We start from the raw sequence: 15,605 nt of genomic DNA, 5'->3' as shown, positions 1-15,605 counted from the left end.
AGCAGCCAAGAAAGTCCAGTCCCCCATGCTCACAAGTCTCACCCTGCTGGTTTGACTCTATTAGTAACATCAAGTATTGGCTGTTCTAGTTTCCTTGCTGCTAATTATGGTCCCAAAACATCATTTTCTTTGATGCATATTTGGGCATCCTGTGTTCAATACAATCCCTTCTGCATTTACTTGCTAGAAGAAACATACACCACAATGGTTTTATGGAGTTTGTTTGATCTTCACACAGCATGCACACATACAAACCTCAGTCCTCTGTGTGTAATACATGGACATCTGCCTGCTAACTCCTGAGCAAACTACCAAGATGAAAGGAAGCAGAGATAAGAAAAAACGAATCAAGTACAAAGGTTGTATATGAATTTATGCCCCCAGACTACTTGCATATCTGCCATATAGGGCAGAAAGGTGATTCCAGAATATAATCAGGACTTTCAATACACATTAACAAGAAGTGATTCACCAACACTCTCAAGAGTAGCTTGTTCACCATATTTATTTCTAGTCACTTATGTTGCCTCTATTTCCTATCTGGAAAAATCTGTGGTCATTCTTTCTGAAGGAACAAGTTAACATGAGCTTTACTGCCATTCAAGCCAGCTGAGAAAGTCTGGATTTTCCCCTTACATTTACTCTGTTCCTCTAAATACATTTGCAGCTGTGGTCACATTGTCAGATGCTCTGGCCTACAATATGTATGTAGCAATGATAAAGTATAGATCAATGGCATGACGAAGTCCTGCATACCACTATGAAATTTCGGCCTCACTGAGTCAATGGCAAAATTCCCATTGACTTCAGTGGGGCTGGGAGCTCATCCCAGGAATTTAATGCAGCCTGGAAACCATTAAACGCATAAAAATGTGCTATTAGGTGAAAACTATTGTTATTTTTCCCTTGAGGCTGCTTTTTGTGTGTTTCTATGAGGCTTCTGCCAATTTATTTTGACTTAAGTTTAAGTCAATGGATGTTTTCAATAAACCTACTGTAGTGTCTAGGTCTGATGTCTGAATGTGATATACACACTTATCCCTCCACCTCATTGCCATCCAAGATCAAAGCAGACACAAGTTTGAAATTTCAGTTTTGTAGGTAAACAGCTAGATCCCAGTAATCTAGCAGCACTATCACCAATGTTAGACATGGAGGATGCAGTCCTTGGGTCTAGATCAGCTGTACTCTGTGCAGGACACAAGTGCTGGAGCAAAGGCAAAAGTATGCCTCCTTTGCACAGTCCCAATCCTGGAGTCAGCTTGGAACCACTTTGTAACCTAGTTCAACGTGGAGACGCCTGAGGTTTCTACGAGTCTTACCGGTTGGTAACAGCCTCCAAGAGGCCATCACAACAGGGAATGGCAAATTGCAGTAGTGCTCCAGTATTTTCCCTTTTCCCCCAGCAAAACTGTCTATGCTGGATGTTGTGAGAAGGATAGCATAGGGCGGAGGGGGGCAAACTTTTTGGCCCGAGGGCCACATCTGGGTGGGGAAATTGGATACAGGGCCATGAATGTAGGGCTGGGCAGGGGCTTAGGGTGCGGTGTGCAGGAGGGGGCTCAGGGCAGGAGTGCAGGGAGGTGTGCGAAGTGCGGGAGAGGCTCAGGGCAGGAGAGGTGCGGGGTGCAGGAAGGGTTTGGGGTGCGGGCTCCGGCCCGGTGCCACTTCCCTAGAGCAGCTCCATGGTGGCAGCGGCGCTAAGGCGGGCTCCCTGCCTGCTTTGGCCTTGTGCCACTCCCGGAAGTGGCCAGCACAGTGTCTCTGCAGGGGGGTAAGGGAGGGGGAAGAGGGCTCCACGCGCTGCCCTAGTCCGCGGGTACCTCCCACGAAGCACCCGTTGGCCACGGTTCCCTGTTCCCGGCCAATGGGAGCTGTGGGGGGTGGTGCCTGCAGGCAAGGGCAGCACGCAAAGTCCTCTGCCCCCCCTCCCCCAGGGACCGCAGGGACATGGTGCCGGCCGCTTCTGGGAGTGGCCAGGGGCCCGCGGCACCATGGGGTAGCAGTCCCGCGGGCCGGATCCAAAGCATGGGCCGAATCCAACCTGCAGGCCGTAGTTTGCCCACCCCTGGCATTGGGCCTGCTAATTCCATGCCACCTAGGGATCCCACCATATTGCAGAAACCCTCAGCTAGACAGCTAGACCCGCTGTCTTGCCCCTCAGGGCCATAACTGAAGCCAGGATCCTGGCCCCTAAGGGTTAGTACTACACTATAACTGTAGAACAAAAGCTCTAAAGATCAATCTGCTTTTGGATTAGGTAGATCAAATCAATTTCTTCTGAGATTTAAGATCTTATCTGCCACCAAAAGTTCTGAGGGTCTATTTGGGGGGTCTATCAGTTCCAAGGAAACTTTCATGTATTAGTGAAAAAACTGAACCATCACCCCTTAGTTTTGCTCTCAGCTTCAGAACTGAGCTGCTGTTGTTGGGATGGAAACCAGGAGAAGAGATTATTATTAACTGATATTTTCTATTGCTGATTCCTAAAATACACTAAGTACAGTCAATGGCTCCTCCCACTCCCCACCTCCACCCCATTTTCCCTCCCCTGCTGCTTCTCAAAGCAATGGGTGGGGTTTGCAAAAGAAAAGAAGAAAGTAAGATCTGCAACATTACTGCGGTGCTAGTGAATCTGGGGGACAAAAAGCCAAGAGACTCTATGTTTGATTGATTACCAGAAAATTTAGTCATCTGCTGAAAATAGGATAAAAAGCAAAAAAGTATTTTTGACTCCATATGTTCTATAAAATCTAACTTCCAGCTAGAATTCTCCCAGAAAAGTCAGCTCCACACAGCTGATTAAAATTTCAGGCAAGTTTAACAGGTGTCAAGAAAATGTTTAATCTGTTATACAAGTTATAAATATCCTGGGGAACTAATGTCTTTCCTGGTTCTTTTCAGGCCAGTATGTTAGTTATGAACCATTTTAACTTGCATCACCATCACAATTTTATTAGTGCGACTAGCTACTTCACTTCAAGTAAAAGAAGTCCATTAAAATCAAATACTTCTGATGGCCTTTTAAAAGCACCATCACACCCATTTCTTATATAGTAGAGTGTTTCTTGTAGAATGAATTATGATATCAAGAGTAATCAATTCCAGCTCTATTTTCTGCATTCCTAATTTTTCTCACTATGGGATAGCATGCTCAAACAACTTTCCGGAAAACTTAGCTGCTGTGAACATTTCTACTGTGATTCTAAGCACAGCAATGAGCCACATTCAGAGTATCCCTGGTAGAAAACTGCTGTGTTTAAGTTTCATGTTTAAGTATTGCCTAAAAATACTCTTATTGCAATTGTGGGAGTAAAACACTTGACTTTTTCCCCATTAAGTTTTCTGGTGGTTTAAATCATGATTCCTTCTACCTGTAATATATTTATTACATATGAAAATAGAAGCTGTTTAAGTTCTCCAGGTTGTCAAGTGAACTGTATACATTTAAATTGCTTGGCAGCTTTTTAAATATTCCTAAACCAAGAAGTATCTGCCAAGTTTCAGTCTTAGTTAATTTTTACAATCACAAAGCCATGATGAAAAACTGTGTTTCTAATGGTAATGCTGACAGACCTTTAAATGTTCCAGCACTAAAGACAATTCAAAAACACACCCCTATTCAGGATAACATGTAAGCATGCACTGAAATCCCAGCACTTAAGTCCATGAGACCAAGCATGCTCTGAAGTGGCAGTCTTGAACAGGGATGGAGTTAAGACCTTTCCTGAATCAGGGTTGAGGTGCATTCGGTGTATTCAAGACTTCTTAATATAACTACAACTCCTTTGAGTTTTACTCTTCATTGTGGGTATTCTTCTGATACATTCAGCTGGGTCCTACAGCCTTTTTTAAGCCTTCCCTTTTAGCCTTTGCCCAAAATATTGGTGCACACACTGCAAACAGGACTATATCCAGTGTTTCAAACAACATTCTTGAAACATCTTCGTGTTTAAGTATAAACATTTTTTAATAATGTAACAGTTCTATAGGTTCTAGAGATAATTTAATTTCCCAGCTTACTGATTAATACAGTCATCTGGGAAAGTAACACTGGCTGTGAGTTGAAGCTAGACAAATTCAGACTGGAAATAAGGCATAAATGTTTTAACAGTGAGAGCAATTATCATTGGAACAATTTGCCAAGAGTTGTGGTGGATTCTCCATCACTTAAAAATAAAAATCCAATCTTGATTTTAAAATTGTGTTAAATCTGCTCTAGGAATTATTTGGGGCAAGTTCTCTGTCCTGTATTACACAGGAAGTCAAGCTAAATGATCACAATGGTCTCTTCTGGCCTCAGAGTCTATGGAAAACCATCACTAATCTAGATAATGCACCTGGAAAAAGAGCAGTAACCTCATAAGGCTATGGTAAGGATAATAAATATCCTTGCTATAATCAGAGTCAAAGTCTTGAATTTCCCACTTAAAATACAGGGAGACATTTCTGCTAACTCTGTGTTTTCCTTACAGTGCTGGTCTCAATCATGATTCTCTTCCCCCACACACTCTACCCTAAACAAAACAAAAAACAAAAAAAGAAAGAAAAAGAAAAAAGGAGAAACTGGGACAAGCAACATAATAAATTGCTACACTAACCTTACATGCAACCCTGTTTTTGGCACCCTCCACCCTCATTCACATGTGCAGCTCCACTAATTTCTATGGGAGTTTGGCAAGTGTAATCTTAATACTTCAGTCAATGCCTCAGGGAAAATAAATTTATTTGCTTTAACTCTGTAAATATTTATTAATACAATAAATACTTAGCACTTACATGCCAATGTATGGGTCAGAGCATGCAAAGTGGTGAGCATCTACTGTTAATTGACATCAAAGTGAGTGGCATCCACTCATTTCCTTGCAGGATTGGGCCCTACTTCATCAAAGCACTATGAAAACATACACCCTGTAAAGCAGGTATTTCCTATAGTTATACATGCAGTATATAAATACTCTTAACAGAAAGTCCTTTTCAACCTTCTTTCTGCAGTATAATTCTCCATATCTGTGTATATATTACTCTTTAAATAGAAAGGATTTACTAAATAAATAACAGTAGAATGCCTGCCACTGTAGTTTTTATTTGAATTTGTTGTGATTAGCTTTTGCAACAACTGCAATCAGTTTAATCTTTGGATTTCCATTTAAAACATTACATTCAGATTTTCAATCATTCCAGCTTCCCTTCCAGGGTTTGGAATAGTGGTTTGTGGTTTTTTGTTTTGTTTTAAGAAATCAGAAGAGCTATTTAAAAATAAAAAAAAAAAAAGAGTATGCATCCCAGGTTAACCATTCAGACATATTCATGTAACATTTCATTTTCCACCACCTGAAAGCCCTTATTTAGTATAATTAATATTATTCTATCAAGAGAGACAGCGTGGGAGCTACTAAAAATATAAAGGAACACTTCATGCAGATCTTGTTTACAGAAGATGTGCAACTAAACTCAGTATTGTGGCCATTAAAAAGTCACCGTTCAATCGTATTAGGTTGTATATGTTCAATAAAATCTAAATATATTTTCAAAAATTAATGTCTGTTCTTAAACTACACATCCATCTGATTTCCCCCAAATTATGCAGTTCAGTGGAATCCTGCACCAGATTAGTCACAGTATGACTAAAAATAAAATGAGATGTCTACCAGTATTTCCTTCTTCATATATATTTGGCAGGACTGATTTGTACTAAACACAATTAGAAAAGAAGATATACACAGTTCAGATAGGGATGCTTCATCTATTTAAGGCTTTTGGAATTACAAGTGTCAGTGAATACTATTCAGCTTTGTCCACACCAGTGCATTCTGGCTTTGCTTCCACCATTGCATTTCGAAGGATGCCTGTAAAACACTGTACAGCCACAGACAAAAATGTCACTACATTTACTCAGCCAGGCTAAGCACCATGTCACCTTATGCTGTGTCACTCTGCATTGCTTGTGCAGACAGAACCACTCAAACCTCCACCAAAACCTAAAAGGAACACAGCAGGACACACAAATAGAATGAGGAAAAAAAGTTTATTCATGTTTTTCTTTTAAGCTAACACTTTCTAATTTGGGGGGGACGGGGTCAGGCGAAGGAATGTCCTACAGGAATTCACTTGCAAAAATACAAAACGCAAGAATCATGGTTACTTGGTAGAATGGTTACTTGGTAGACACACAAACTCCACCAATCTACTTACTTTATTGGGATTGCTATCACAAGTCTGGCTGATGCCCCATCAGCCTCTCCCACAGCCCTAATATGCGGAAAAGAGAATACAGAAAAGGACCATGAGTTACAGGAATCATAGCAAGTCTACCCACCCCTTAGCTCTCATGCCCCTTTACCAAAGTAAATCCACTTACCATCCCGTGTTGCTCCAGAAGCCACTTGCTGCTGTCCCCTTCCTCCAGCCATCATGAAGACGCAATATATTCCCCTGTGAACTCCACTACATTATGTGGGGGAAGAGAGATGGGGTTACTCACTAGAGATGTCCTCTCTCCAGACCAGGACTAAATCCTATGTCTGGCTCCTAAAGGGGAAAGGAGGAAAGAATTAGTTCCGCTCCGAACCAAAAAGAGCAGCAAAAAACAAAACTCTGTTTTTAATAAAACACTGAATACATAAGTGAAAATAATGAAATCTAGGTCCTCACCTCCTTGAGATCCACCCCTAAAATGGCGACGGGCTCTTCCTAATAGCCAGATATGCCAGCACACAGTGTATCTAGCACTGGCTCAGGCGAAGGCTTGTCATTCTCTACCATGGCATCGGCACTGGTAGCATGAGGGCATAACAGGGCACATCCCTTGCACCTCATGGCACATGTGCACATCATCCTGCAAAAGAACCATTCCAAGCATCCGTCGGAACAAACAAAAAAATGTGAAGAGGTGGGAATGTGTGCTACACAGTGGCAGATCAATGCACGGGCCACCACATGTCCCCGCGGCCATAGCAGCCCAGGGTTCCTGGGCAGCCCTTACCATGATCCGGCTCCAACTTCTAGACCTGGCCGGGGGGGTGGGGCTTTGGGGGGGAAGGGGAGGAGCAGGGAGTGGAGCCCTGTGGCGAGGGGTATGTGGGGAACCCAAATGTTCTTGATGCTAAGGTTGCCTGGTGTCCGGTTTTTGACTGGAACACCTGGTCAAAAAGGGACCCTGGCGGCTCTGGTCAGCACTGCTGACGGGGCCGTTAAACGTCCAGTTGGTGGCGCAGTAGGGCTGGCAGGGTCCCTACTGGGCTCCTAGGAGCCAGAGGGACATGCCGACCGCTTCCCAGGAGCTGCCTGAGGTAAGCACTGCACGGAGACTGCATCCCTCTCCCCCCACACCCCGCCCCAGCCCTAAACCCCCTCCCACACCCAAACTCCCTCCCAGAGTCTCCACCCCATCCCGCACCCTAAACCCCTCATTTCTGGCCTCACTCCGGAGCCGACACCCCCAGCTCAAAGCCTGTACTCCCTCCCTCCCAGACCCCAATCCCCGTTCCAGCCCAGAGCCCCTCCCACACTCCAAACCGCTCAGCCCCAACCCCCAGCCTTCTCCTGCACCCTGAACCCCTCATTTCTGGTCCCATCCTGGAGCCTGCAGCCCAACTCCCTGCCCCAGCCTGGTGAAAATGAGCAAGTGAGAGACGGTGGGGGAGAATGAGTGATGGAGAGAGAGCAGATGGGGCTATGGCCTTGTAGAAGGGGCAGGGTCTCAGGGAAGGACCAGGACTGGGGGCAGGGCAAGGGTGTTCGGTTTTCTGCATTAGAAAGTTGGCAACCCTACTTGTTGCCCAGGGCCCCAATAAATCTTAATCCGCCTCTGGTGCTACATAATGCCTGGCTTGAGAGAACTCTGCTGGGCATTGTAGGATAGAGGCAATGAATCCAAATGCCCTCCAATGCTGGCAGGCAATGTTCTGGGAGGACTTAGTGCACTATCTGCACCCAAAATAAGATAAGAAACACTAACACACTGCACCCTTTCAACTTGCACTGATTCAGATACTCAGGTCCAAGTTGCAACAGTGCAATTCACTAGTGAAGACAAGGCTTTTGTTATCAGGATCCGTTCAATTGTCAGAAACGGTCTGGACTCTCAGAAGTAGGGACACTGGTTTCCTGTGTGGCTAGCTCACACCTACAGAATTTCCTTTCACAAGAGATCAACATTGTCCCAGAAATTGCACCTGTATAACCCCTCCGTTATCCACCGAGAATCACTCGAGTCATGGTTCCTCAGCCATCACCTCTCTTGGGTGGAGACTACGTTTCTCTTGCTCCTGACTGAGGTTTTTCCAGACTGCAAAGTTCCCTGCCTATACTGCGATACTTTCAGCAAGCCAGACTGCTTAGACAAGCCAGTGTCTGCACTTTGCATTCTCTTTGAAGGATATGAACAATTCAACTGCCAGCAATTATAAGGTAATTATATACATGTATTCTTAAGGTGAAAAAAGCATTACAGAGAAAACATGTTAAAAACAATAAAAGAACCTACACACACTAATAAGTTTACCAGAGATACCCACTAATTCCAGCAGTCAGTCCTTCAAACTCCACAAAGAGGTTTTTCTGGGGTTACAAGTTCCTAACAGTCTTGGCCCAAAACAAGCAAACCCATGCACAGTCTAGTCTTTCTTTTATACTGCTTGGGCCTTTGACCTTCAGACTCCTGGAACAGGTAATCAGAAGACAATGGTCCCCTCCTCCTCAGGACAGAGCTTGAAAAGGCTGGATTTTTGCATAACCAGGGGGCGGGGAGAAATTTACATTCACTTTCCTCTAGAGAGCCCCCAAGAAAATCGCTTGACACTGTTTGTTCCAAAAGTCCATTCTTGCATGGCACATTGTTCAGTACAGTCTTTTGAAGTCCATAACACTTCCCATGGTAATAGCCAATTTAGAACTAATCCATGAGAGGACCCTCCCTCTTATACCATAGCTACTTAGTTTCCTTAAGACCCTTTTGTGAGGTACCTAGTCAAAGGCTTTCTGAAAATTCAAGTACACCAGGGGCTCTCAAACTGGGGGTCAGGACCCTTCAGGGGGTCACGAGGTTATTACATGGGGAGTCAAGAGCTGTCAGCCTCCACTCCAAACTCTGCTTTGCCTCCAGCATTTATAATGGTGTTAAATATATTTTAAAATGTTTTTAATTTATAAGGGGGCGGGGGGAGGTCACACTCAGAGGCTTGCTATGTGAAAGGGATCACCAGTACAAAAGTTTGAGAACCACTGAAGTACACTATATCCTCTAGATCACCCTTATCCACATGCTTGCTGACTCCTTCAAAAAATTATAATAGATTGGTGAGGCATGATTTCCCTTTACAAAAGCTGAGCTGACTCTTCCCCTAAAAACTCCTGTTTATCTATGTGTCTGATCATTCTGTTCTTTACTATACACCTCTACCCCGATATAACATGACCGGATATAACACGAATTCGGATATAATGCAGTAAAGCAGCGCTCCGGGGGGGCAGGGCTACGCACTCTGGCGGATCAAAGCAAGTTTGATATAACGCGGTTTCACCTATAACGCAGTAAGATTTTTTTGGCTCCCGAGGACAGCATTATATTAGGGTAGAGGTGTACTTTCTACCAAATTGCCCAGTTCTGAAGTTAGGCTTATTGGCCTGTAATTGCTAGGATCTCTTCTAGTGCTCTTTTTAAGAATTGTCATTACATTAGCTGCCTTCAAGTCATCTGGTACAGAGGCTGATTTCAGTGATAGTACACAGTACAGTTTGTAGTTCTGTAATTTCATATTTGAATTCCTTCAGAACTCTTGGGTGAATACTATCAAGTCCTGATAACTTACTACTGTTTAAGTTATCAATTTGTTCTAAAACCTCTTCTACTGAGGCATCCATTTGGGACAGTACTTCAGGTTTGTCACCCAAAAAGAATAGATCTGATGTGGGTATCTTCCAGCCATCCTCTGCAGTGAAGACCAACAAAAAGAATTCATTTATCTTCTCCGCAATGGTCTTATCTGCCTTGAATGCTCCTTTAATACCTGTGTCATCTAGAGTCTCTCCTGCCTGTCAGGTTTCTTGCTTCTGATGTACTTAAAAATATTTACTGTTAGTTTTTGCATCTTTAAGTTGCTTCTCAAATTCTTTCCTGGCTTGCCTTATTATATTTTACATTTTACTTGACAGAGTTTGTGCATCTTTCTATATTCTTCCACATTAGCATCTACTTCCAAATTTTAAAAAGATGCCTTCGTGCCTCTAATGCCCTATTTACTCTGCTGTTTAGACATGGTTGCATTCATTTGGTCCTTTGACTGTCTTTTTTTATTTGGGTTATACATTAAAGTCTAAGCCTCTATTCTGCTGTTTTTAAGTAGTCTCCATGCTGCTTGCAGGCCTTTCAGCCTTGGGCCTGCTCTTTTTAATTTCAGTCTAACTAGTGTCCTCATTCTTGTGTAGCTCCCCCTTTTCAAGTTAAATGTTACTGTGGTGGGATTTTTTAGTATCTTCCCCCTTGCAAGGATGCTACATTTAATTACATTATGGTCACTATTACTGAGTGGTTCAGCTATAAGTTCCTCTTGGACCAGATCCTGTGCTCCATTTAGGACTAAATCATGAATTGCCTCTCCCCTTACAGGTTCCAAAACTAGCTCCAAGAAACATCTAGAAATGTTATCTCTGTATCATGCCTTGACATTTACCCAGTAAGTATGAGGATAGTTCAAATCACCCATTATTATTGCATTTCTCTAACACCCCTTAGCATTACAGTCACCATCCTGGTCAGGTGTTCAGTAGCATACTCGTACTGTCCTTTATTCAAGCATGGAATTTCTATCCATAGAGATTCTACAGTGCAGTTTTGTTCATTTAAAACTTTCACTTTATTTAATTCTATGCTTTTTTTAACATACAGTGCCAAACCCCCAACAGCACACCCTACTGTGTCATTCCTATATATCAAGGGTAGCCAAACTGACTCGCAGGCCGCAGGTGACTCTTTTACAGTTAAAGTGCAGCCCCCCCACAACCCTTCCCATTCTCCACCTACCACACTGGGGGGGGGGGGGGAAAGGAGGGCTCAGGACCTCTGCCTTGCAGTGGAGTGATGGGGGAGGGGCTTCTGCCCAATTGGGGGGGGGGGTGTCTCAGGGATTCAGCCCCGCAGGGTGCACCTGCTGGGGTTCAGGGCTTCAGCAGAAGACGGGCTGAAGCCCCGAGCCCCAGCAAGTGCCTCCCATGGGGCAGAAGCCCCAAGCCCTGGCAAGTGCCCCTCAACTTTTGAACTTCTGAAGATTGTCATATGCGGCTCAGAGCCGTAAGCTTGGCCACCTCTGCTATATACACCTCTACCTCCATATAACGCTGTCCTCAGGAGCCACAAAATCTTGCCGCGTTATAGGTGAAACCGCGTTATATCGATCTTGCTTTGATCCACCCGAGTGCAGAGCCCCGCTCCCCCGGAGCGCTGCTTTACCGCGTTATATCCAAATTTGTGTTATATCGGGTAGCGTTATATTGAGGTAGCGGTGTATTTTGTACCCTGGTGTTACTATGTCCCATCAAATATCTTCATTCCCAGTTTCCATGATGCCTGTTATATCAATATCCTCATTTAATGCCAGGCTCTCTCATTCAATGGCTCTCAACTTTTCCAGGCTACTGTACCCCTTTCAGGAGTCTGATTTGTCTTGAGTACCCCCAAGTTTCACCTCACTTAAAAACTACTTGCTTTCAAAATCAGACGTAAAAATACACAAGTGTCACTACACACGATTACTAAAAAATTGCTTACTTTCTCATTTGTCCCATATAATTATAAAATAAATCAATTGGAATATAAATACTGTACATATATTTCAGTGTATACTATATAGAGCAATATAAACAAGTGATTGTATGACATTTTAGTTTGTACTGACTTCGCTAATGCTTTTTATGTAGCCTGTTGTAAAACTAGGCAAATGTCTAGATGAGTTGATGTGCCTCCTGGAAGACCTTAGTGTTCCCCCAGGAGTACATGCATCCCTGGTTGAGAAGCACTGCTCTAGTTCACCCATCTTAGTATTTAGATTTCTAGTATTTGTATATAATCCATGGAACTGGAGAGGCAAAATTCAGTGGAACAGGGATGTTGTTTCCCCATATAATGTACATTTTGCATAGTCCTCCTCTGAAAACGATTTTCATCTAGCTTGACAGCACTGCAAACCAAACTACACTGCCCAACAATGACAAGGAAAGATTAGTTTAGTCTCCTTGCCTTTTGGTTTCAATCATCAGACTGCAAAAGTCACCAAGGCCTCTCTAAGGTGCCACAAGTACTCCTGTTCTTTTTTCAAGGCCTCCTTTGTAGATGCAGTTATACCAGCACATCTGTGCTTTAGCTGCGGGGGGGTGGGGGGGAGAGGAGGGGGCTGGAATAAGCCATACCAGCAAAAGCACAGGTTTGCTTGTATAAACTGCATCCACACTAGGAGCGCTTTGCCAGTACAGTATACTGGTATAGCTATACCGGCAAAACTTTCCAAGAGTAGATCAGGCCTAAGTATGTTGATCATTTTTGTGAAGTCCATTATGATCTGATTGAGACAGGCTATCTTTAACAGAGACAATCAAAACAATGTCCACATCTTTTAGTCACTACCCGCTTCAGGAAGATTTGAACCAATAACTACCCATCCCAAAGCACAAAAAGTTTTGTGTATTTGTTTTTAAACTTTGTTTGTTTGCAACTGATCATAGAACAAGTTTCAGTGTGTAGGATTCAAAATTCAATGTTTCCATAGTAGTACAGTAATAAACTCAAACCACTACAGCAGCAGCCAGACATATTTCCAGCATCAGCATTAATCACTTGGCATAGCAGAAATAAAGTAATTGAAACAGAACGCTGACACGATCAACTGTCTCTAGCTTTAGGAATAAACATTGCGGTTTGCCTAAACATTCCAGCAGCAGGAGGCTGCCTGTGAAAATGTGCTATTCCACTGAAATTCTTTATGAAGAGTATTTGGAGTGAGTGGTGGAAAGTCATGTAGCAAACTCCTAAATCGCAAAGGAAATAATGCTTTATTGTCAGTGACCAGGAACAGTAAACACAGGACACCTTCAAGCACAGGGTGCTCCTCCCATTTAGAACAATACCTGGGGTGGTAGTGGTCTGAAAATGTTTAATTATTAATCAAGCATTCCAAACTCCAGAGTGGTGAGTGAGGTGACTCCTGCTTAGAAGGGGACCTGCCTGCAGGCATAGTTTACCCACTTATAAATAACTGGACTTGTCCTGAGGGATAAGCCTGGAATGTGGCAGAAAAGGGGGAAGGAGTATTCCATTTCATGGCCACAATAAAAACACAATCCACTGTCTGATCTTCCTCTCTCTCCTCAAGTCTCATACAGAGTTTATAATGCTTAAAAGGACTTAGAAGCTCCACTATGATTACATTACAGGAATTTCAACAATGCAAAACTGCTGCTGGACTAAGCAGCAGATATTTGGATTTCCTAGGGAGGTTGAAAGAAAAAAAGGGGGAAATATTGCTAAATGTGTATAATTTTCTCTCTTTGATAAAATCCACTAACCTTTTAGATTCTCTCTCCATAAACGGAAAAAAATACATCTCTTTTAAGATGGAAAGGATTTAGTTTTAGGAAGTAACAGCACTTTCAAAAAACAAAGGTATCAACCTCACCCATGATCTTTTTTCAGGTATAAAACAGGAGATGTGCTGCCACTGGCCTGGGGCTTGTGAGGAAAGGTCCAGGGAGATGAATGAGAAAGCAAACACAGATGGATGGCTGGGAGGGTAGAGAGAGAAACCGGGAAGTAGGTATTTACCCTTATAAGACCTCAGCTTTCCCAACTCTGCCTCTCAGGAAAGGTAACATACATTTGCACATTTATCATAGCCACCATTCAGATTTCACCCTCTTTATCATGTTTCCAGATGAGCAGCTTGAAGTAGCTGTTATAGGGTGACCAGATGTCCCAATTTTTATAGGGACAGTCCTGCTTTTGGGGTATTTTTCTTATATAGGCTCCTATTATCCCCCCCACCCCTGTCCCCATTTTTCACACTTGCTGTCTGGTCACCCTAAGCTGTTAGTATGTATTAAAATATCCAGCAACAGCTTCATCTCTCTCTCTCTCCCTCCCTCTCACACATACACAAACAAACACGGAAGCCACTTGTGCAACTGTGTTTCCTCTTTCACTGATGCATTTGGATTGCAAGTCTTCGGATCTCTCTAGAAGAGGAAAAAACCCAGAGCAAGCAACCAGAGAGAAAGGAACTCAGGCATCACAAAGACTCAGGGTCACCTCCACAGCAGAAGTTGGGCACACATAGACCAAACCCTGGTCCCATTGAAGCCAACTGGAGTTTTGCTGTGGGTTTCTCATGATTTTGCCCTCTGTCTCAAAATAGAACCATCTCCTCCTCCCCCCAGCCAGATGTGTAACCCTCTCCTCCCTCCGCAGACCGCAGACACATGTGTAATCCTCCCCTCTCCACTTCCCCCAGCCAGATGTATAACCCTCTCCTCTTCCCCCCAGCCTGCATAGGTGCTGGGGGTGCTGCTGCTGCTGCCGCCTGCCTCTCCCCCCACTTGAAGTTGTTTCCATCATATACGGGCTTTACAGTTTGGTTCAATGGCTCTCGACACACCCCCCCCCCATACAATATTTTCCAACACCCGTGTACAGATGTGTAATAACTCCCCACCCCCAGCCAGCTGTATAACCCTCTCCTCGCCTCCCCCCGCCTGCAGATAGATGTACAATTCGGGCTCAACCCACAGGCACTAACACCACCAGCAGAAAACGTCCCCAAACTGCCCCAACTCGCCGTCCCTGCGGAGGGGAGAGAAGAGGGATTTTGCTGGAGGAACATTTGCAACTTCGCCCGGCTCCTCCGCCGCCCCGCGCGGCCGGGGACAGCGAGGGGCACCGGGCACGGCTCCCCGCGGGCTGCTCCTTACCGCCGTGGAGCCGGAGGAGGAGGCGATGTAGACGCGGATGACCATCCTGAGCGGAGCTGCTGGGACGCGGGCGCCTCGTGCTGGGTGTGCGCTAGCGGAGCAGCCGGAGCAGTGAGCGCAAGCAGCCCGGCCCCCGGGCAGCGCGAGGGGGAGGGGCCGCTCAGCCCCGCCTACCCGGGTAGCGTCAGAAACTGATCCCTGTCCCAATGTGCCGCTTGGGGTGTACTGGGCATGCTCACACCACTGGGCATGCTCAGTAACATCTGCTGAAGCCGCTGCCCTCGCTCTGCCCTTCCTTGGAATCAGCTTCTGCTGCTTTAGCGGGGTTCAAAGGTGGCAAATCGGAGGGTGGGTGGGCAGGATCTGAGCAGGGGGCGGAAATTTACTGTGGGAGGGGGGTCAAGCAGCTGAAGGCAGAGGCAGCTGAGGGGCAAAATCAGGGATGGGGGGTAGGAGCTGGGGTTAAGCCCAGGGGCACAGGGAGGGGGTAACAGTTATCCCGGTGCTGAGATGAGCCACCTTTCGTGTTTGAAAAAAAAAAAAAAAAAAAGGGGGGTGGGGTGGGGTGCAGAGGGGCTTTTTTATTTCCCCTCTCACAGGACAAGTATCAGAGGGGTAGCCGTGTTAGTCTGAATCTGTAAAAAGCAACA

The 15,605-nt window shown here is 44.6% G+C and overlaps 1 protein-coding gene and 1 long non-coding RNA gene across 2 annotated transcripts in view; both read right to left on the bottom strand.

The window, feature by feature from the left end:
* Positions 1-15,106, bottom strand: part of SH3BGRL (SH3 domain binding glutamate rich protein like) — a 63,508-nt gene extending 48,402 nt beyond the window's left edge. The window contains exon 1 of the mRNA XM_034781096.1: positions 14,956-15,106. Coding sequence (XP_034636987.1) covers positions 14,956-15,000 — 45 coding nt within the window. The 5' untranslated portion in view covers positions 15,001-15,106. The remainder of the gene's footprint in view (positions 1-14,955) is intronic.
* On the bottom strand, positions 6,196-7,286 carry LOC117882600. Its single transcript, XR_004647052.1, has 3 exons — positions 6,655-7,286; positions 6,362-6,531; positions 6,196-6,252 (listed from the first exon to the last, which is right to left on the bottom strand). It is a non-coding gene; the product is annotated as an uncharacterized LOC117882600 (long non-coding RNA).
* Positions 15,107-15,605: the final 499 nt, after the last annotated feature.

This window comes from Trachemys scripta, chromosome 9, assembly GCF_013100865.1.
Source record: "Trachemys scripta elegans isolate TJP31775 chromosome 9, CAS_Tse_1.0, whole genome shotgun sequence".
Classification (NCBI taxonomy): Eukaryota; Metazoa; Chordata; order Testudines; family Emydidae; genus Trachemys; species Trachemys scripta.
This window is presented reverse-complemented; position numbering and strand designations above follow the sequence as displayed.